The 23,847-nt window shown below is 33.2% G+C and overlaps 3 protein-coding genes across 5 annotated transcripts in view; 1 reads left to right on the top strand and 2 right to left on the bottom strand.

Annotated features, from left to right (window-relative positions):
• Window positions 1-371: 371 nt before the first annotated feature.
• On the bottom strand, window positions 372-2,645 carry LOC102604598 (LOB domain-containing protein 25-like). The gene is made up of 2 exons (XM_006344390.2): window positions 2,146-2,645; window positions 372-1,088 (listed from the first exon to the last, which is right to left on the bottom strand). The coding sequence occupies exon 2, from the start codon at window positions 1,067-1,069 to the stop codon at window positions 494-496; it is 576 nt and encodes a 191-aa protein (XP_006344452.1). The 5' UTR covers window positions 1,070-1,088; window positions 2,146-2,645; the 3' UTR covers window positions 372-493.
• Window positions 2,646-12,625: 9,980 nt separating this feature from the next.
• Window positions 12,626-13,451, top strand: LOC102604271 (oleosin 18.2 kDa-like). The gene has a single exon (XM_006344389.2). The coding sequence runs from the start codon at window positions 12,860-12,862 to the stop codon at window positions 13,304-13,306; it is 447 nt and encodes a 148-aa protein (XP_006344451.1). The 5' UTR covers window positions 12,626-12,859; the 3' UTR covers window positions 13,307-13,451.
• A 2,766-nt stretch (window positions 13,452-16,217) lies between these two features.
• The window catches only part of LOC102603694 (signal recognition particle receptor subunit beta-like), a 12,555-nt gene continuing 4,925 nt past the window's right edge, over window positions 16,218-23,847 (bottom strand). For all 3 annotated transcript variants that reach the window (XM_006344387.2, XM_006344388.2, XM_015307387.1), the window contains 5 exons: window positions 17,823-17,905; window positions 17,659-17,745; window positions 17,304-17,452; window positions 17,068-17,199; window positions 16,218-16,649 (listed from right to left, as the gene is read on the bottom strand). In XM_006344387.2, the coding sequence (XP_006344449.1) occupies window positions 16,460-16,649; window positions 17,068-17,199; window positions 17,304-17,452; window positions 17,659-17,745; window positions 17,823-17,905 (641 nt within the window). In that variant the 3' untranslated portion in view covers window positions 16,218-16,459. The remainder of the gene's footprint in view (window positions 16,650-17,067; window positions 17,200-17,303; window positions 17,453-17,658; window positions 17,746-17,822; window positions 17,906-23,847) is intronic.

Below are 23,847 nucleotides of genomic sequence, written 5' to 3'. Positions count from 1 at the left end.
CTTAGAAATAATAAATTAAATTATAGTACTAATGTTTGATCTTTACTCAGATTTTTGTGCCCTTTTTGATAAGTTTCTTTCGGCTATACATTTATAATATTGAAACTTGGCAGCTTTGCAGCATATATTAGGTAAAGAAAAATGTGGTCCATATGAACAAAAGTCTGAAATCGTATGTAAATAAGTAATGCATTTATTAATAAAGGATCACTTTTTATATATATAGGCTACAGATTCTAACTGGAGAATCTGCTTTACAATGACATGCCAAATAGTTACTTTGTTTATATATATTGACCCATAAACAAATCCCATATGCCATGCCATGCCATGCCACATTTTAGGACTTATAGGTAGTAGATAGATAACTATGACTCAATACTCAATAGCCATATTATAAAATGCTAACAACAAGTGTTTTGAGTTCAAAGAAATAACACATAGAAGATCGAGGGTCATCACAAAACCCTAACAAGTTGAATTTATTATCAAATCAAATACTTCCTCCTCCTCCATATCCATGATGATCTCCGGTAGTGTTTTGATGATCATTCCAATTAGGGTAAGAATACGGTATCGGATAACTAGATGTTTGATAAAAACCACCACCACCACCACCACCACCTCCGGATGGTCTTCTAGTAATTAATTCAACCGATCTTTGACGAAGAGTGATGTTATGATGAACAGGTAAAGGTGGAACGGGGGAAGATGTGAACTCATTGCAAGCATAGCGGATCAAGTCCGCATTAGCCGCGTCGAGCTCTTTTTGGAGGCGCTCGACTTGTCGTTGGAGGAAGGAGATTGCACCTACGCAGCCGTAGACGGGGTCTCTAACTCTTGCTTCGGCTTCGTAGGCTAAAGAATTAACGGCGTCTTCTCGTTGGTGCGGAAGGAGTTCGTTGAGGAGCTTAGTGACATTGCTAGCGCCGAAGATTTTGTGGACGTTGATGAATTTTTGCGGCTCTTCGGGTGGGAAGTAAGGTGAGAAAATGCAGCCAGGAAGACATTTTCTCCTTAGGAACTTGCAAGCAGCACAAGGGGAGTTGTATGAGCTGGATGATGCCATTCAATCCTTCTTTAACTAGCTGCAAAATATCAAGTAATTAAATCTCTTCTTATTCTTTTTTTATGTTTAAATATCTCGTGAAATTACTTAATTAGTGCTTTTGTTTGAACCTGGTTCTCATCCAACTTGGATATATGCATCTTAATTGTTTTCCATACAAACCTCTACCTAAGTTTAACTTTAATTAGTTGTTAAGTATACTACTTCCTCTATTTCAAATTATATGTCTTATTTTTCCTTTTTTAGTCTACTTTCCAATTTGGGGTTTTCTTAATTTTTTTAGAACTGGGAAACAAAGAGGAACATTTCAATTTTGAGTTAACAGATTTATTAGGAAAATTGGAAATCTATGCACCCCTCTAATTTGTACGAATTCAATTGAACTCGTTATTTTTTATACAGAACATATAAATACATAGTAGTATGAGAGAAACCATCTAAAGAGTTCAATAAATATTAGGTTTTGAACCATATATATTCTTGAGATATACAGTGAGTTCATGTTAAAAACTTTAAAAATTGAATCGATCAAGTTTAAATCATGGGGCACCATTAATTAGAAGCGTTAAGTTCAAAATGAATTCTATTTTTGGTATTATGTCCACTGCTAAGTTTAGCTAATTATATATTTTGTTGTTTCCTTTTATGTTTGATGTTTTATGTTTTATGTTTTATCCCAACTAACTAATTATTTCTTGTTTTATAGTTCATATGACTCAGAAACACACTGCATGCTTTCAATTATTTGTATCATCCAGCTAATTACTAGAGCCAGTAATTTTCATGATCCTGAATTTGGATTTTCCAATGGAAGTAGTGATATATCCTTTTGAATTTTGTTAAACATAAGATCTAAACAAAAATGTTCTTGAAATCTTATTTCATAAAAATATGTTTTTTTTTCAAGAAAACCCTAAATCAAGAACTGTGACACCAACTAATATAGCCAACATTTTTGTGTACCTTTAAGAAAAAGAAAAAAAAAAGATTTAGGCAAAAAAATGCTAGTAACTCTATTTTTTGATCTAGGTATATGTTTTGATGAGATGAAAGAAAAAATGGAATTAATCAATTACCTTTTTTTTTCTCTTTGAGGAAGCTCTCCTTGAGATCACAACTTGCCTCTTTATTTCTTCAATCAAAGTAACAAAAACAAAGTACAAAACATTAAAACAGTAGCAAGATTGAAAAAAAAAGAAGTGAACTTAATTCACAAGTAGAATAGTTACTAGCCCTGTAAGGGGGAAAACCCTAATTGAAGAAGAGAAGAAGTTTAGGTTTGTCCCCTGCAAATCTAGTAGTAGTAGTAGTAGGAAAAAAAGTTATAAATAAAGAAAAAAGAGTGAAGGGGCAAAGGGGATATTAGTGATGGAGAAGGAATGAAGGCAAAAGACAAAGAAGGGTAATAATTAAAATGGAAGGTACACTAGGGAAAAAAAATATAAAAAGATGACTATGTCCCATGACTCTGCATCTAATAATAATTTCATACTTTTGTGTGGGGGATATATGTATCATGCATGTATCTAAGTTTTTTTCCCTTCTACCCTATTTCTTTTTGTCTTTCATGTATGTATACTAGTTTTCATCCTCTTTGTTCCTTTGGAAATTTAATTAGGTCATTTCACCAATAAATTAATGAAGAATGTAGTGAAATGCGATATTTAGTGTGAATTGCTGTGAATATAGAGTTTTTAACACAAATTACGTCTGAAGTCATTAGATTGAGGACATGTCTGTCTGAGTGTCACGTATGAAGAAGAAAAGAAGAAGTGAAGATAGGAAATGAAAATGTTGTTTAACCAATTAATTTGTTGTAGTAGAGATTGAAGATACACGTGTTCTAACCTCTAACCATAATTGAAATGGTTTTCTTATTTTCTGATTATGGAGGAGAAAGTCTTTTCGTTCATTTTGTCTAAACTTGTTGTCAATCACCAATCACTCTCTTTATGGAGTTGACATGCTATATTACTTTATTGGCATTTAGGTGTTCGTGAAATTTTTATACTATAAAATTGACCAGTTTATGGTTGTCACTCTATTATAATTTTTTTTTTTTCGAATTTGAAATAAATAAGAGTATAAACAAGCTTACTCGAGCAAAGTTATATTGCTTGAGTTTAACTTGTTTGAAATTGAAGTGTCGTTATTATGACAAATAATTTAGGAAATCGTGGGATGGCACATGAATAAAAAACAAACGATTTGCTTAATGTTTTTTTTTCAAGAGTTAATATTTCATATATTTTTTTTCAATATGTTAGAACCAAAGCAGTCAAGGTTATGTCCGAATTAATAATCAAGAGAGTGAGTTGTGAATCATAAGATTTTAGATGCAAATTTCAAATGAGAGCGATCAAAACTCTATGTAAATTTTTTCTATTTGTTTTATAAGTCTTGATAAAGAAAATTACTTTGTATATGCTACCGCACAAAATTAGTCAAACTGTGCTAGTGGCTCATTCACCATAGTTATGGATTGTCAATGACTAACACAAGATGATTTTGGATATTCAATTTCACTTGCATCTTGTGTGAAAAATGATCAGCTATTTGATTATCTTGCCGTTGTTGCTGATTGTTTTTTTTTTTTGGAAAAATTATTTAACAAAAGCAAATATATGTCTGGTATTTATTTGAAATAATGAAATTTAAAAAAAAAATTAGTTTTATTTTTTTTGCTTTATTGTTCACTTGCTCTGTATATATACAACAAATTATATATTGAGCAGATTGATAGACTGGTACAAAGCAAATTAATTATACACTGTATCACGAGTTTCTAAAGTAAACTGTTACGACATTGGTAATTATCCAAATTATTACTATGATTGATAATTAGGACTCCTAGTGCTGCTAGCTATTTGTGAAATTTCCTTTCTTTTACTGCTAAATTACTTACTAGTAGTATGATATGTGAATTAAATTAATATCTCTTGACCGACTTATACTTATAAAATTATGTGTATATTGAAACCCTCTATAACTTGGGTTGTACATAACACATAGTTTCTCAAAGAAATTTGACTTTACTTTTTTGTTTTCGAGGTAACTCTCATCAATTAATAAACTAATTTAACCTTTTCAATATGTATTATGTATTAAATTCGTTTGAACTAAAGAAGCTAAATGAAAGAGATTAATTCCTACGTACCTAACCTTATTATATGGTTAGTATAATTTTACAAATAAAGAAATGAAAAAAGGATACAACTAACAACAAAAACTAAAAAGGAAAGATACAAAAGAATTAGTATTTTTTTTGTTTCTGTATCGCAGATCGACTTAATTCGGATTTGCCCTAAAAAATTACCATTGAAGATAATCGCTTCCTAACAAAAATAACTCCGTATAGCAGAAGACTCGAATCCGACACACAAAAGAATATTATCATGACTAAATAAGGACGTCTTGGAGTTTTTCTTTTTCAGTTACATGCTTTAAAATGTTCTAACCGTAAGACCCACTAACTGGGGGACCGTTTGGAAAATAATTTCCTTACGAAATCAAATCTTTTTAAAATTCTTTGGAGATCTGAAGATGGTAAAGTCAATTCAATATATTTGACTTGAAAGTTTTTTTAAAATAATAATTAAGACAAAGTGAGATTTGAAAAAAATAACTGACACACTCAAGAAAGTGATTTTTTGTTAGATTCTTATGTAAAAGATTAATTATCTCTAGAATTTTTAACCAATAGTAGGTAAAGTTTCATATTTTGGAAAGAATCTGCTTTATTTTATCTCTTAATTTTCATCAAATCCAGAAAAGTTATTTCAATTCCAGTGGTCGATCAAGGTTGTTTCCTTAAACCTTTATTACTTTGAAAACACAGCAGTGACTAAAACGAAAGATTTGATTTTATAGCCTTTTACAAATTTATTTTTAATTTTATGTCAAATGTTATTTTTACATGTAAGAAATCTGAAACGTTCATTTTCTTTAGTTCAATTCTTCAAGTGACAAAAGAGATCACTTCATTGATTAAAATCGTAATGAGCATTTACTTTGTTGTCAATTGTCATTTTTATATGTTTGAATGCAATTTTACTACAGAGAAATCACTATTTTTGCATTGAAATTTTCTATTGAAAATTTTGTAGTGGTTAATTTTTTATAGATATTTTAATTTAATCAGTGAGAAGAAAAAAATGTTTAGTGTCTAACTGTCTATTCTTCAGTATTCCAATGAAAATCTCTTTGCCACCATGTGTTTTCCCTAGTGAGCTGGTTCAGTGGAAGTAAGGTGGAAAAATCATGTTTTATAACACAAATTTCTTAGTGATTCACAGTTGAAAAAATCACTATTTCTATTAGTGGTTGAGTCTAAAATTTGAAAAATGTTGGTCATTACTTGGTAAAACTTTGCACTAAAGTTCTGTGCGGCGCTTGACAACTTACTCACGAATTTCGAAGTGATGGACATAACATTATGCTGTTTATTAATCCTCGGCATCAAGTGATTGATATACAAATCTTAGCATAAAATGTGCAAAACTTTTAGTAAGAAACAATGGCTTAATTTCGTTAAAAAGGCATACAAAAAGATAAGTAAATCAAAAGTTGAAAATTAGGTAACTTTGTTTTAGGAAACAATAATTAGAATAGAGTCTTTCAACTATCATTAGATCACCTGGAAGATAAAAAGCCTAAAATTTGAAGAATCATCACACTTTGACTCTGATCTACTACTTAACTAACTACTAAATTGAATTAATTTTTCAACTAAAAGACAAACATGTCTTAATTCAAACTCAAGTTTGCCAAAATCACCTGAACAAAGCAGTCAATGATTTTATTCAATAACTAAATTAAAGCAGTCAATGATTTTATTCAAAAATTCCTTGGTAAATGCGTTATCAATGATTTTTCTTGCTTGTGTTTTATTCAAATTCCCCCCCTATAAACGTTTTGAATCTAAATAATCGTGGGGATTTCTTAAAGTATGATAAGTGCGGAATAAGAATTTTTATAAGCAAATACTACAAAATATCTAAGGAGATTCAATTTATATATACACTATAATTTTTAATTAAAAAAATCAGATGAATCCCTTGTGCCTCTGGCTCGACTATCACCATCAGAATATATAACTTAAACGTACTACAATAATGAACGTTGTTTTCCTAGTTTAATTGTTCTTCTCTGCTTTTGGGCAGCCAAAATCATGTAACTACCATGGAACGATACTCAAGTAACAAATAGGTAAAAGAATAAGGAGAATTTTAGTTGCTCAGATAATTGGCTAACTGAATTTTCACTTTATTGGTGAAGGTTTGATTCTCTACCTAGTAATCGTTTCCCCCTTCCCCTACCCCAATTTGAAAAGGAAAGAAAAAAAGAATAGGTAAAAAATAGTTTCTCACTCATAATAGATATTGGTGTCTAGAGGCTATCAATTATGCCATGAATCTAGCTAAAAGCCTAAAAGCATCAACAATTAATTTATTGTACAATTATAATATTATCATTCTTAATTTTCCTTCAAAATGAACTTGGTAAAGGTGTTTGTATGTATGTATATTCCATTTAAGGTTATGGCCTTTGAAAATTAAGATGCCCTGCCCATCTATAATTAGGTCTCAATCAATGCTTCATGGTCAAAACATTCTTTGATGGGCCTTTTATTCCATACTATATTCTTTTTCATAAGTATAAAGAAAATTAAACAATTTTCTATTAGCAATTTTATCTATTAAGAAAATCTCAATTTGCTTAGTAGGGAGACTGCACCTATTGCACGCCTTCTCCTATAAAAATCTCATTGTGGGCCACAATACGGACATACAAAAATACGTGTGTTGAAAAAAAGAAAATGTCATGCCCAAGACCAGGCGGACGAGGGCGGGTCAAAGATAAGGACGGATAGTTATGCCGAGGAAGGATTAATGCACATGATATCTTAATTAAATAATTTCACATCGAGATGAGAAAGAAAATTAAGTGAAGAATTTATAAGATATATCACAAGTTGATCATATGTTGCACACAATGACAATATAGCTCTAAGTATACAAGTTTATGTAATCTGTTGAACTAAAACGAACTATACATAATGAATTGTGATAAAAAGAATAAATGTATGACTCACGTCTGAAAGGATTGCACCAAGTAATTAAGTAAAGGGGACATAATTGAATAATTTGATGGATAATTTGATGATAGGGGTAACAATGATTTTTTTTTTTCATTCATGTTCATTCAAACAAGTTTCCTTTTATTGTCAAAATAGACGTGAATTTTAGTGATGGATTTTACATCACTGGTTTCTGACAATGTTGGGTATCAAAAGTCAAAGATTTCAAAATCATCGGATCTTATTTTTATTGGGATATATTATTAACTATATGGTTGAATTATAGTATTGATTTTAATTCTTTATAAAAATTTAGCATTTGTGTGGCCATTACTATTGTACTAGATGATTTTTGTGTATGGAGTTGTTTAACTCATATGCGGAAGATTAAAATTGTCGGTTCTTATAAGTTATAAATTAAATGTTTACAATCAAAGATGAAGTTGGACAAACATCTTGATGATTGTAGCACAAGATTAAATATAATTCTATCTTAATTATGAAAATGTTAAAATTTCAACTTCTTGTGTTAGTACATTTGTATGTGTTGAACGGACCAAATTGAGATATTCATTTAGGTTCTGAATTTTAAAATATCTCTAGTCCATTACATTGCTTATACTCTTAATCTTGATATAGTTATTATGATTTGTGTAGTTTGTTTTATTATTTTAATCTATTAAAAGGTGAGACTCAATGATTAGTCAAAATATTCCTAATGGATTGGATAATGACAAATTACATTCGTGAAATAATAATTAGTTGATAGAACCATATCTCGGATATGAGAAAGAAGACACCCTTTTATGGTTCCTTAAAAGTTGTCACGTGAAAACCTACAGGTGGATTATATATATATATATCACGTAAATTAATTTAAGCATGGAGATAAATGATTAAATTAATTAATATATTAAATTTTTTAGAAGTTTGATTTAATTCATAGGTGTCGGTAATTTTAACATAGGGAGTTAAATAAGTTATAATGGTAAATTTTGAAATTAAATAGATGTGCACAATTATAGATTTTTAGTGATACAATATGTGATTTATTATGATATGGTTAATTCATGTTTTTATCAATAAAATATATTAATTGAAAGCCTCTGTTAATAAATTTGTGGTTCCTACTATGCCTGATTAATTGATCAAGTTCAGAAAAAAAAGACTATTAGTATTTTTTTTCTGTTTAGAAATAAATCATTTTTGACTTGGTTCAAAAGAGGATTTTTTTTTTATTTCCTTAAAAGAAGAAAGAAGAAAATACTTGGTTTCTTTGTTTCCTTGGAAGATGAAAGAAGCAAATATCGTTATTAATGGTATTAACAGTGTTTAATAGTTATTGAATACCTTCAATGGTGTTTAACAACTATTGATGATATTTAACGGTTGTTGAATACGTTTAATGACTGCCTAAATATCCTTACTGGTATTTAATGATTGTTGATAGCTATTGAACATGACTGTTGGTTACTCCTAATGGTGTTTAAATACACTTAATGGTATTTAATGGCTATTAATTATGACTAAAAATGTTTCATCTTTTAAACCTTTCCCCTTTGCTGAAAAGTATAAATAGGGGTGGTGGTTCTCAAGAAAAGATCATCATTTTTTCTGAAAATATTTTTGTCCACACAAGACTTAATTGAGAGAGTTAGTCAGGAACTAGTAGAACACTACAATCCAATGAGTTGTGTGAAAACTTCAAAAGGTTAGAGTTTCACAATTTATTCAGTTTACATTATTATGTTATTATGTCTGTTTGTGATCTTGAATAATGATTCCGCTATGCATATTTTAACAATTTTGTCCTGGCATAATTTCTAGCTACGAGTGGTAAAATTAGGGATGACAATTGGGTGGGTTGGATCAAATTTGGACGGATCCTAATGGGTTAAGATAATAATAGGATTAAGACCCAACCCAATCCAACCCAACCGAAATTTATTTGGTTCATTATGAGTTAGGTAATGGATACATTTCGGGTTTGACCCAACCCAAACCAATTTTTACTAAGCTTAGTCATTTTATTTGTTCTTTCAAACTATTTTAGTACCTAATTAAAAAAATTTTCTCTCTTTATTATGTCTATATTCAACATATCAAATTGAAAAAAGAGTTTTTTAAAAGTATTATGACAAAAATTTTCATGAGCCAATTTGAATTACGTATCAACCCAATTTTTAATGGGTTGAACTAATGAAGAAGCAATTTTCACATATAACAAACACAAAATTCATATTTGTATGCTATAACAAAGTTTGCATAATTGTGCTCCATAGCAAACATATATAAGTATAATTCGCTATACATATACAAAAAGAACAGTTGTATGAGGACGAATATATATGTATTTGCATGTGTATATACAATTTTCTCGCGCTTTATACAAACAGAAACGCAATTTATACAATTCTGTTGTATAAAACGAGAAAGAGAGAAAGACAAAAGAAAACTGGGCAGGAAAATATTTGTATTGTATAATTATAAATGTATAGGACGAAGATATATGTATTTGCATGTGTATATACAATTTTCTCTCGCTTTATACAAACAGAAGCGTCAATTTATTACATTTCGTTTCTGTTTGTATAAGCGAGAGAGGCGAGGGTGGCGAGCAAGATTTGGGAGAGGGGAACGAAAATATATGTATATATACAATTTCCTCTCGCTGTATACAAACACAAATGCATTTTATACATTTGTGTTTGTATAAAAAGCGAGAGAGGCGAGCGAAACTGCCACCAAACGAGAGTGGCGAGCGAGATTCCACCAGGAAGAGTGGCGAAAAATAACAATAGTTTGCTATAGGGTACAATTAAATCAAAGTATATTTATAACATTTAATTTGAATTAATAGTTTGCTATTATATATAATTTCGGGTCAATAATCCGCCCAAACTTAAACGAATTAGACGAGTTGGATTTGAATTTGATTTTGCCACCCCTAAATAAAATTATTAACCTATTAAAAAATGAGTCTGCTCAAATTTGGGTGGGCTGAATTAGGCATAATTTAGCGGATCAATTTGAACAGAACTAAAGTCGGTTCATCTATAAAAAATGAATTGATAGAGCGCCTAGGGATACGAAAAAACTCCGTTCAATTATATATAAGTGTTTCTAGTTTTTCAGTTAAATAAGAGTGTTACTGAATAGAGTTTAAAAACATGCCTACTAACAGATCATTTGAAAAATAATTTACACTTGTTATTTTCTTGGGACAGAATATTAAACGATGATAAAGGATCATGCAATTATTGAAAAAGAAACTGTAGGGATGCACCTTGCATGGATACTCTAAAGTCCAAATTAAGAGTTAAAGTCCAGTTAGAATCCAATACATAACATTGTCAAAATAGCCCAATCCAGCACCATAGTCCATATCATAAGAAGGCCCAAAATAGCTCCCAACTGTAGTGTAGACAATACACTAGTATAGCCCAACAGGCCCACAGCAGAAAAGCCCTCCAATTCCTGACTAAGCAGTAAGCACGTTTAATTTTTAATTAACTACTATATCTTTAAGGGAAAATTATACATAATGACAAACTATTAATTCAAATTAAATGGTATAATCACACTTTGATTTAATTGTGTCCTGTAGCAAACTGTCTGCCAGCGCCTCTCTCCCTCAAACTCTTGCTCTCCACTCTCCTCTCTCGCTCGCTCACTCCCTCTGTGCTCGCCTCTCTCGCTTTATACAACAAAAGTGTATAAATTGCGTTTCTGTTTGTATAAAGTGAGAGAAAATTGTATATACACATGCAAATACATATATATTCGTCCTATACACTTATAATTATACAATAAAAATATTCCCCTGCCTAGTTCTCTTTTGTCTTTCTCTCTTTCTCGTTTTATACAACAGAATTGTATAAAGCGCGAGAAAATTGTATATACACATGCAAATACATATATATTCGTCCTATACACTTATAATTATACAATAAAAATATTCCCCTGCCTAGTTCTCTTTTGTCTTTCTCTCTTTCTCGTTTTATACAACAGAATTGTATAAAGCGCGAGAAAATTGTATATACACATGCAAATACATATATATTCGTCCTATACACTTATAATTATACAATAAAAATATTCCCCTGCCTAGTTCTCTTTTGTCTTTCTCTCTTTCTCGTTTTATACAACAGAATTGTATAAAGCGCGAGAAAATTGTATATACACATGCAAATACATATATATTCGTCCTATACACTTATAATTATACAATAAAAATATTCCCCTGCCTAGTTCTCTTTTGTCTTTCTCTCTTTCTCGTTTTATACAACAGAATTGTATAAAGCGCGAGAAAATTGTATATACACATGCAAATACATATATATTCGTCCTATACACTTATAATTATACAATAAAAATATTCCCCTGCCTAGTTCTCTTTTGTCTTTCTCTCTTTCTCGTTTTATACAACAGAATTGTATAAAGCGCGAGAAAATTGTATATACACATGCAAATACATATATATTCGTCCTATACACTTATAATTATACAATAAAAATATTCCCCTGCCTAGTTCTCTTTTGTCTTTCTCTCTTTCTCGTTTTATACAACAGAATTGTATAAAGCGCGAGAAAATTGTATATACACATGCAAATACATATATATTCGTCCTATACACTTATAATTATACAATAAAAATATTCCCCTGCCTAGTTCTCTTTTGTCTTTCTCTCTTTCTCGTTTTATACAACAGAATTGTATAAAGCGCGAGAAAATTGTATATACACATGCAAATACATATATATTCGTCCTATACACTTATAATTATACAATAAAAATATTCCCCTGCCTAGTTCTCTTTTGTCTTTCTCTCTTTCTCGTTTTATACAACAGAATTGTATAAAGCGCGAGAAAATTGTATATACACATGCAAATACATATATATTCGTCCTATACACATATAATTATACAATAAAAATATTCCCCTGCCCAGTTTTATGTTTGTATAATGTATAATTTATGTTTTGTATAAAGCGAAAGAGAGCGATTCTTTTTGTATATATGTATAACGAAATAGACAGCTTTCAATTGTATATGTATAGCGAATTATACATATATATGTTTGCTATGGAGCGCAATTATGCAAACTTTGCTATAGCATACAAATATGATTTTTTTGTTTGCTATATGTGAAAGTTGCTCCGACAATCCCTTTTATATATAAAATATATAATATTTAAATTATTCTTATAGATAAATTACCCTTAATTACGTAATAACAATAAAAACATAACAAAGTACATCAATAATTCAATAGTTTAACACTTTATAATTCGTTAAAATTATGACCGATACAAATGCACATATGAATTAATTGGAAGTGAATGATGTTCAATCACAAATCACAACGACCAAAGTTTAAATTTATTTATACTGGAGGGACTAAAACTGTTAACTATTGTTTTCTTAAGTGTAAAAAATCCAACAAAAAAAACAAAGCAGAGAAAAGGCCAAAAGCCTATAACAGACTGTTTACTTTCAAACTCATCTCTCTCTGCTAAATCCATTTTTTTCATGCAAACTTTCTCATCAACATCTGTCACTCTTCTCCCACGCGTCCATTCTCCTCTTCCTTTATATTCACTCCCACCTTCTTCCCTCTTTTCTCATCCTCAATTTAATCATCATTCACTCTTCAATTAATTTAATTTTTTTTAAATAAAAAAAATAAATTCAAATCTGCCGTTCTATCCATGGCTGAGCAACAGTCCCGTACCCAGCAGCAGCAGCAACAGCAACAAATGCAAGTTCAGCCAACGGAGGCTATCAAAAGCCTTCTTCCTCAAAAAGGTCCTTCTAAATCCCAAATCCTTGCTGTCGTCACTCTCTTCCCTGTCGGTGGAGCTCTCCTTTGCCTCGCCGGACTTACGCTCGTCGGAACTGTGATCGGACTTGCCGTTGCTACTCCTGTTTTTCTGCTGTTCAGTCCGGTTTTGGTCCCGGCGGCACTGACAATCGCGCTGGCTGTTACCGGATTTTTGACGTCCGGTGCGTTTGGGATAACGGCGTTGTCGGCGTTATCGTGGATGATAAATTATATGAGGAAAATGAGGGGAACAGCTGGAGAGCAGATGGAGCATGCGAAGAGGAGGGTGCAGGAAGCTGCGGGGCATATGGGACAGAGAACAGCCCAGAAGTAGGCTACTAGAATGCGTGATTGAATTCTGATTGGAGTACTGTTAAGTTCTGTGTTTTTTTATATATAATTTAATATGTGTATGTATTACTGTCTTTAATGTGCTTAATTTGCAGCGTTTTGATTTTCTAGTACTATAATAAAATGCGTGAGCCTTTTGTGTTTGGTATCTTCTTTTCGTTGAATGTCGAATTTGGACTCTGTTGTTTTGCCGGTAAACAAAGTTACGATTCTAAGTGGCGTACTATGCTATATCACTTATTTGTGTCTATTTTTCACACTCGCGAAAATATTACTAGTGCAGAATTTAGACCTTAATGATCAGTCGCTAATAATATTGAGATGGAAGTCAAGCCATATAATAGTGTGATTGAGCAAATAATTAACACAATGACTAACATGGTAGAATTTTGGAAATATCAAATGCACTTTTTTAAAAGGGAAAATTATATAAAATGACAATCGGATTAAAATTTTTACTCAATATAGCCATTCCGCCACCTTTTCTTTTCATCCAAAAATCTTTTTTTGGATGAATATGGATGTATATGCTTTCGGCCACCCTTTCTTTACAAATCCAAAAAAGAATTTTACTTTTATGTAAAGAAAAGGTGGCCGAATTTTCAGCTATTTTTGGATGAAGAATATAGATGTATGTATATTTTTGATATATATACTATTTATAATCCATTGATACAAAATATATACATTATATAAACTATTTAGGCACTAATTGAAATAATTTGTCACTTGTACAGTTATGTAATCTATTAAAACCCTAGGTCCTTTTACGTGGGCTAGCAAGAAAGAAAACATGGGCAAAAAACTAACTAACATTCACAATATAAATTAGGCCCACTAATGTATTAACTAATTTTTCATCTCATACATTATAGGAAAAATTACATTTATATGTATTACTCAATATTTTTTAAATAAAATATGTCACTACTAACCAATTTTTAAAGTAATATTCCGATCTTCATATTCTATTTCTATAAAAACTTTATCAAAATGCTCATAATGTATACATCTATAATGAAGTAAAAGTACTTTTTTTCTGAACTGTGCAATGGTTGTGCCATATTTGTGCCAAAAGTGTGTGCGCAAATATAAAGAAAATATATTTGAGCTAAAAGAAAAAAAAGTGTATTTTCAGCTTTAAAAACTAGCGACGTATATTTGCGATCCTATTCTGTACTTGGAGATATATATTGATGACTGATGATGTTGATTGTCGGTAGTGATTGATGGTTGTTGTGGTAATAGTAGTTGGTGGTGATGATTGTGAATGGTGGCTAGTGATGGTGATGATTGATGAATGTACTGATTGGCAGTGACGTCAGTTGTGGGTGGTGGACGGTTAGTAGTTGCTAATGGTAGGTGATTGTGGTGAATGAATAGAATTATTGAACTATCCTTGAATATACATCTTTATGATATTAAAACTTTGTTACATATCTTAATCGGTCATCTATTCAAGTGATTCAACACACATTAAGTGGTTGTAATGGTTAAATATCTGAATAATTATAATTCAGACCTAAAACACAAATGAATTTAATGACAGATTTGTATGATTAATAAGATTAAAACCTTCATTAAGTGCAAATAAACGAGGCCTTAGTATTTATCTAGAGTTATTCATACGCTTATCGTTATGCTTCATGCTCTTTGCCAAATGTGTAATTGTAGGTACTTGATGGTTGGTGTGGTTCGTCTCCCTTGCTATGGTATGTTTGCCTTGGTGATAGCATTGAAGTATTGGTTAGCAAAATTGTTCAAATGGATGATTAGAAAGATATCTGGAGACAAACAATGAGTTCAAATACCATTAAACAAATAAAAAAGCATTACTCAATATACACTAGTAATTCTTAAACCAAAATGTCTTTTTTTCTTTTAAATTCTTAATGTTGCTCAGATAAATGAGCTGAGCAGCACAAGCTATTCTATTTATACGTTTTACCCTCATCAACAGACTCGGAAGAAATGGAAAAAGATTTTATTCCCACATTCTTGAATCTCCTTTGTATATCCTTCTCATATTTGATATGTTCTACTTGAATCGAGGATTATCGAAAACAACCTCAGTAAGGTTAAGGATGCATATCCACCACCCTCTCCAAACCCCGTATGTAATTGTTGCTTGAATCTCCATGTGTAACTACCTTCATATTGTCTACTATTTCAGCTTGTGTTGCAAACCACTAGAGTCTATTCCAAGGGGAAAATATGTGAAGCCTCTTTTAGTCATTTAGCAATGATTAAAAAGGCATTAAAACAGAAATGTATCATTTAATTTAGCCTGAACTAGCATCTAAGTAGACATTTAAACTTATTTAAGATTAAACAAGTTAACACATTTTGAGCCTTGAAAATAATTGAGATTTTAGTGGGGAGTTGTTTCTCCTTTTGACAGACATTATAATACACAATTCAAATAGTCAAAACTCTAAAGCCAATATTGAATACTGAGTACTGAGTGGGAAACAAAAAAGACACAACATTCAAAAATTCTAAATATTCTTCTACACAATGGAGATATTAAGTACCCAATAGAATAATCGAGGTGTAAACAAACAAAGAGTCCTACAACAATAACAAGATAAGTGTTCAATTGTCAAGAAATATTATCTTCACATATCTCTCATCAAGCATGCAAATCTTGGCAGAAAAGATGCACTCTTTGGAACTCATTATCCACCAAGTTTCGAACCATATGCCAAATAGTGTTAGAGCATTTCTTGGTTACTAAAAAAAGTGCTATTTGACATCTCCAGTAGTTCAAACATATCAGAAGCACACAGAAAGAACATCTTCAATGTGGCTAGCAACACATGGAGGGGAAATGGAATTCAATGAAGAAAAATTATGCACAGGAAAGTCCTTTGCCATGAAAAGCAGCCAGCACAAAAATAAAGGGAAGTAATCAAATCCAATGACAAGATATTCTAGGCACAACAAACATAATGTTTAGGTGGGGATTGCCAATAGAACATAAGGAAAACCCTTCAAATTCCTATCCCTACTTTGAATATGTTTTCCAAGTTGATGTTTTTTTCTGTCTTTCTGATAGTATTTTCAGCTTCCCGGACCAATAATAAAAGAGAAGAAAAGAAATAAAAAGGGCCCCCATTTGCTTGAATTACCATAATCAAGGTTTCACATTCTCCCTAATGAACTTCTCTAGCTGAGAAATTTCACCGGTCAGACCAGAAGCTTCAGCAACAATTACTCTGTTATGGCATTGAGAAAAAGTAAATGGTTCTCCAGGTACACCAAGCGTATATTCATTAGAGATATCTGCATCAGATACAGCAGTTCTTGATGTACGAAGCTTGTCGCTGGATCAATAAGAAAACAAACTAGTTATAAAGCAGAACACAAGAGATAGCACTTCAGTTTTTAAGTTTTTGCAGTGGTTATGATTCAGTGAGCCTCCAAGTATATTAGCAAATAAAGCATGCAACAAGATTTCACGTTTGGGAAGGTTTTCTAGGCGTAAGCTTGTTGCTGAATTAATGATATTACCAACAATTTATAAAGGGTGTTGTTGTTCATTACCAAAAGGAGAATAAAGCATGCAACACAGTATTCCACCGTGGAGAGGTAAATTTCAACTCTTCAGAAGGCAGTTCTGCCTTTTTAAGTGTTCGGATCAGAGTGATGTTTTACACACATAATATATATGTATGTATGTATGTATACAAAAGGCAAATTGGTGTTTGCTACAAAATAAATGCATGCATAGTGTACTCTTACATTTCTTTCTCCAGCTGTTTTCTGATGAATTCTGCTGTATGTGCAGTTACTTTGTCAACCTTGTTGCAAAGGAGGAGTACTGGAACTTTTTTCTTGACCACACTTGCCTTTGTCAAGATCTCATATAAGTACCTTCATGCAAGAGGGATTATACGATGTAAAATTCAGTTGTGAGATATCCAATGCAAATTAACAACTGCCAATGTAGAGTATAAGCAACAATAAATGATCAGTACTCTGAAGCAGGACGGCAGTTTGGTAAAAATTCCACTGAATCCACCACAAACACAACGCCAGCTGCTTGAGGCAGGAACTCATCTAGTTTCGGCCTAAGACGAGAGTGCCCAGGGACATCAACAACGTGAACAGGCTTCAATTTCCCTTTCTGCAGCAAAAACCAAAACAAGTCGTATGTAATGTGAAATTCCATTCACAGATAAAGGAATTCAGTAAATCAATTACCAAAGAAAAAACTGATAGACCATCAGCAATAATAAGATCCATCTATCCCTTCTAAAGGTATAGATCACAAGGATGCATGCAAAATGGTAGGGCAGAAAAGGGGAAACAAGATAAGACAATGTTCATTACCTTGTCTTCCTCAGAGTGTAGTATAAAACTGCCTTCATTTGGTTCCATTGACGTCACGGTACCCTGATGGGCTGAACCATCTCTAAGCTGGTATATGCCAGCACATCAACATCAGAACAATTTAACTTTGAAAAGATTATACAGTTCACATGTCAGAGAGTTACCTGGTAAAAAAGATATGTTTTGCCGCTTCCACTTAGCCCAGTGAGTACAATGGTGTTAGATGTTGTACGTTTGAACAAGCGAACTGCAGGCGAAAAAGTAAACAAAAGGAAAATCTTCAAATTTTAGCCTCCAAAGAAAGTCAAAATAGATGAGCAAACAATCTAAAACTAATACATTAAGTCATTCACTGAGGATCATCATAGTGAACAGAAGAGTGATATAGAAATTACAAAAATGTGTGGCATTAAAGAGGAGAAATGAAGACAAGAAAATGAAAGAAAGAGCTCACTAAGCTTAAAAACATTTACATTCTTCCCTTGAAACCAGTGGGAAAGGAAAAACATCTTTTTTCTTTGTGTTCTCCGGTAAGCTACAACAACTGCACAAGTATGCCACAGCATTTCCAATTGAACTAGTGCCCGAGACGGAGCCAGGATTTTATATCTAGTTCTGGACTCCCTTCACCAAGTCATCGCCAACAATCAGCTCTTATCCCTTGGTGTCAAAGGGCGAGTTCCTTTCTTGTCTTGCCCAAAAACTTTCTTTAGGGCTTCGGTTCGAGACTCTGAATCGATCAATCGAATGGGAAAACACCTTTCCTCTTTCGCTTTCTCTCCACTCCTGCTCCTGTGGCTTCCCTTCCGGGTTCATTTCATGCCCCCTCTGGTTACTCGAGGTCCAGCGGATCAATCCAGAATTGACTTTAAGTGGTAATGATTGGGTTCTAAATTTATTGTGTGCGCATATTTAATGAATTTCTTAACACAAATACAATATTTAGATCCTGCACTCTAGAAATATATTCACTGTGAACTATTGGGAGCAGCTTATAACCATTAAAGCTCCCATTGTTTGCATTGGTAAATAGAAGTTCCCAGCTCAACTGAAATGATACCTGCAAAAGGTAATTCAGTTCTTTAGTTTGGGGTAGATAGCTTTAGATGGCTCCTACTAGCTCTAACCGCACGTGCAAGTTCCCCTGCATACGGCTAAGTGGTGAAGGCCCTTTCCTTCGCGCTTGGTAAACGATTCGTTGTAGCCAAGCTTACTGCTAACCTATCCAGTAGAGCCAAGCTTGCAGGTTTCCCTGCATGTGGCTCGTTTGCTATAATTTCTGTAGATTTGTGTGAACTAGCAGACCGATCACTAAGTGGGGAAACTCCCTCCAGCATGAGCGAACCCTTTCAATCTGGTTAAGAATGAGCGCCACTATTCATGCCCAGTATATGTCATACCGACTAACACATCCAACGGCACACTCATAGACGAATGAAATTCACTTGTCAAATGTAAATTACTAGTCATTCTGTAAAGAAAATTAGAAAAGAAAAACTCTTATTAAATTTGGTTCTTATCAACATACAAGAAGGCTCTTGATGTAAGAGTTCTGTAACTTCATGGAATATGATGTTTTTGTTTTTTAAATTATTGAGTATGTATGTTTAATTATGACATGATCATTAAGAATACTTTAATAATTCGCATAATGATTCTCAAATTTGAACAAAAATATAATCGTTAAGAATATTGTACATAATTATTCAATTCCAGAAATTTCATTTGGCATGGTTGCAAGGAGAACAAAGGATACAATTTGGTCAAGTGGGTGACAGTTTTGCATAGAAAAGATAAAGGTGGCTTGGGCATCAGAGATTTGAGGAAGCATAACAACAGTCTTTTGATGAATGGTTGTGGAGATACACTGAGGAGAGGCAAGCTTTGTGGAAAGATTTGATTAAATGTAAATATGGGGAAGATGGATTCTGGTGTAGTAACATAAGCACGGATGCTTAAGGAGCGGGGGTTTGGAGAGCTATTAGAAACTTATGGCCCAAGTTAGAAGCAAATTTACATATCAAGGTGGGGGATGGAGGATACAATTTGGTCAAGTGGGCGACAGTTTTGCATAGAAAAGATAAAGGTGGCTTGGGCATCAGAGATTTGAGGAAGCATAACAACAGTCTTTTGATGAAATGGTTGTGGAGATACACTGAGGAGAGGCAAGCTTTGTGGAAAGATTTGATTAAATGTAAATATGGGGAAGATGGATTCTGGTGTAGTAACATAAGCACGGATGCTTAATTCATCAGAATAATATTAGTAATCTTTGAGGCAGTGTCGGGGCTTTCTGTGAATTGGAGAAAAAGCAGCATGTTTCAAGTCAAGGAAGTAGCTAACATCCAGTGTTTAGCAAATATTTTGAGTTGTAAGATAGAAAATCTCGGATGTATGGATCAAACAAACCCCCCTAAAAGACTTGTTTCCTGATCTATTTATTTTGTGCACCAATTCTGAGGCAATGATCAGTGATTGCTGGACAGTACAAGGTTGGAATCTCTATTTCAGAAGACTTCTAAATGATTGGGAAATAGAGAGAGTAGCCAAATTGTTGGAGGAAGTGGGGGATTTTGCAGGCACCAATACTGACAATGATGTTGTTAGATGGTCACACAGTAAGGATGGGATCTTCACAGTTGGTAGGGCATATAAAAAGGAGTGCAACTCGCAAAGTAGCAGATACCAGAGTTCATGGAAAAATATCTGGAGGACTGCAGCACCAACAAAAGGTAAATGCTTTACTTGGCTGGTCATTAGACAGGCATGCTTGACACATGAAGTCTTGAGGAAGAAAAGAAAGATCATACTTCCATGGTGCTCTTTATGTGGAAAGACAGGGAAACAAACAGTCACCTATTCTTACATTGTACTTTCACATCACAAATATGGTCCATGTTTCTCAACTTTTTAGAAGTGAAATGGACTATGCCCGAACATACAACTGATTTACTTAGTTGTTGCATCAGGAGAGGAGGTAGCAAGAGACAGAAGACCTGGTGGAATTTGATTCCACATTGCATTTGGTGGACAGTGTGGAAGGAGAGGAATAGTAGGAATTTTGAAGATATATCCAATTCCAATTCAACAAGGTTTAAATGGAATTGCATTGTATCTCTACATTTTTGGTGTAAAGAGATAGGATTAGAGGATTCAGATCAACTTTTTGATCAACTTTTAGAATTTTTAGGATCCTTGTAAGTATTATGCTTTTTTGTTCTTTTCTGTATTTTTTTAAAGGTCCCCTAGCATATCCTTAATGCTGAAGAATACAATGTTTACCAATTCTCAAAAAAAAATTGAGTTTACTTATTCTGAAATACAAAACACTAAAAAGAAATGGAACATCAAACAGACAAGTGAATAATACACCACAATACTGAAAAACCACCCAGAAGAAAAGTGGTCGGCAATTTCTCTCCTGAAAAGCAACCAGTACATAGAAAGAAAGTTTCTTGCATTAAAACAGAAAAGAATCTGTTTCAATCACTGGAAAAAGACACACATAAATACCCAGCAAAACATCAGCATGGTTCAAATTGGTTGCTGAAGAATGACGCCCAAAAAAGTTTCCAGAACAATAACTGGAACTTCAATGAAAAGAAGGAGGACTTCTAAGAAGAGAAATGGGAGAGCCCAGGATGCTGCCCCGCTAGCACTCATGCGGGTCCTTTGGAAGGAAAGAAACAAAACCGGGGTGTTGCCCCGCTAGCTCGATAGAGAATGATTATTATATTTGAGGAATAGCCTCTCATTTCTAGCTTCTTTTAGTGCACCCATGAGGCTCTAAATTGTATAGAAGATTGTGTCCTCTATGGTCATATTACTTATAAAATTGCTTAACCTTATAAAAAGGGGTAGGGGAAGAATATTCTCCTTGGGAAGATGACTAAAAGTTCAATACTCAAAGGAATCAATAATTAGGTCTCGATCTATTTGAAAAAATTAAAAAAGGGAAGAAAAATTCTTTTGAGAACAAGTGATCGGAAATTCAATGTTCAAACAAATGACTCCTTACTCTAACTCTGACACCATAAAGAAAAAATAAAAATGAAAATATGTTCCCATAAATTCTGATAGAAAATTCAATATTTAGAGGAGGGACTGACCTTAGATTCATCATCAAGGGGCGCAATGAATCGTTTACTTGAAAACTCTGTAAGAACGATTTGAAACACGGCAAAAAGAGTCAGCCCATCAGGATGATCACAAAAGGAGGTGCAGTGGGAGCAATTATGAAACACATTATAATAATGACGCTAGAATGATCATTAGAAGTAAGAGAGGGCCTCCACAATGGTCATTAGAAAGAGACATTTACAATAGTCATACTTTGCTTCATATTAAACCTATGAAAACAAGAAATTCAAGACGAACAGGCAGCTTAAGGCCTCTCACCTAGAAAGAGACATTTACAATAGTCATACTTTGCTTCATATTAAACCTATGAAAACAAGAAATTCAAGACGAACAGGCAGCTTAAGGCCTCTCACCTAGAAAGAGACATTTACAATAGTCATACTTTGCTTCATATTAAACCTATGAAAACAAGAAATTCAAGACGAACAGGCAGCTTAAGGCCTCTCACCTATAGGCAAAGCTACTGAATTCTATCAAAATTGTCGAGACGGTAATATCATAGAGAACAAGAAGAAGGGAAGATTTTTCCAGGATGGTGTCACTGAATGATCACCAAAAAGACACCCTAGAATAATCACCAGAAAGAGACAAAAATAATGCACTCGTCAACGGAAAGAAAAAAATTTGGGCAGACAGATGGCATATGACCACTCGCTTGTGAGTAACAAACTCCAATACCATGTGGAAAAAAAAGAGAGCAGAAAACAACACCAACATACCTAGTGTAATACTACAAGTGGAGTCTGAAGGAAAAGAGAGAAAAAAAACGCTTACTGAATTTTGTTATTAGCAGTATAAAATATGACTCATCATGTAGGGTTGCAACAGCTCACAAAAGGTTTAATTCTATTGACACTTTGGTGGTGGAAGGAAACTCTATATCAGATCCAGAAGATATTAAAGGAGAAATCATCAACTTTTATCAAAAGTTGTACACAGAGACTGAACAGTGGAGACCGGAATTTAAGTTGCAAGGCTTGGAAACTATTAGTGAGGAAGAAAGAGATTGGTTGCAAACTCACTTTGAGGAGGCTGAAGTTTTGAAGTGCATCAAGTCATGTGCCAGTGACAAGGCACCTGGTCCTGATGGCTTCCCCATGTGTTTTTTTCAGAGTTTTTGGGAGGTGCTTAAGTTTGATTTTATGAATGCAGTAAACCATTTTCATGAAAGACACGAGTCTGAGAGGAGCCTCAATGCCACCTATGTGGCCCTTATTCCAAAGAAGCCAGGGGCAACTGAACTTAGAGACTTTAGACCAATAAGTCTTATTGGTGGAGTTTATAAAAATTTTGCCAAGCTTCTGGCAGAAAGAGTGAAAAAAGTAATCAGTAAGCTAGTCAACAAACATCAAATGACCTTCATACAGGGCAGACAGATCCTAGATGCAGCTCTTACAGCTAGTGAATGTGTAGATTCAAGGATTAAAGGTGAAACCCCAGGAATCATGTGTAAGCTTGATATTGAGAAAGCTTATGATCATGTGAACTGGGATTTCCTTATTAATATCCTGAGACAAATGGGGTTTGGAGAGAAATGGCTGAAGTGGATAGGATTTTGCATTAAAACTGTCAGGTTCTCTATATTGATTAATGGAGAACCTGCTGGTTTTTTTCCCTCAGAAAGGGGGTTGAGGCAGGGTGATCCTCTTTCTCCTTTCCTCTTTATTCTAGCTATGGAAGGACTTAATAGTATGATACGGGTGGCCTCTCAGAAGAAATGGTTAAAAGGATTCAAAGTGGGCAACCAAGCTGGGGAAGATCTACAAATTTGTCAATTACTGTATGCAGATGATACTGTGATCTTCTGTGACGCCAAGGCTGAGCAGGTGTGTTTCATCAGAATAATATTAGTAATCTTTGAGGCAGTGTCAGGGCTTTCTGTGAACTGGAGAAAAAGCAGCATGTTTCAAGTCAAGGAAGTAGCTAACATCCAGTGTTTAGCAAATATTTTGAGTTGTAAGATAGAAAATCTCCCAACTACATATCTAGGGATGCCATTGGGTAACAACTACAAAGAATTAGAAATATGGGATGGAATTGTGGAGAAGA

The sequence above is a fragment of the Solanum tuberosum genome, unplaced genomic scaffold (assembly GCF_000226075.1).
Source record: "Solanum tuberosum cultivar DM 1-3 516 R44 unplaced genomic scaffold, SolTub_3.0 scf00055, whole genome shotgun sequence".
In the NCBI taxonomy this organism is placed as follows: domain Eukaryota; kingdom Viridiplantae; phylum Streptophyta; class Magnoliopsida; order Solanales; family Solanaceae; genus Solanum; species Solanum tuberosum.
The sequence above is the reverse complement of the archived record's forward strand: the minus strand, read 5'-3'. Positions and strand labels throughout refer to the sequence as shown.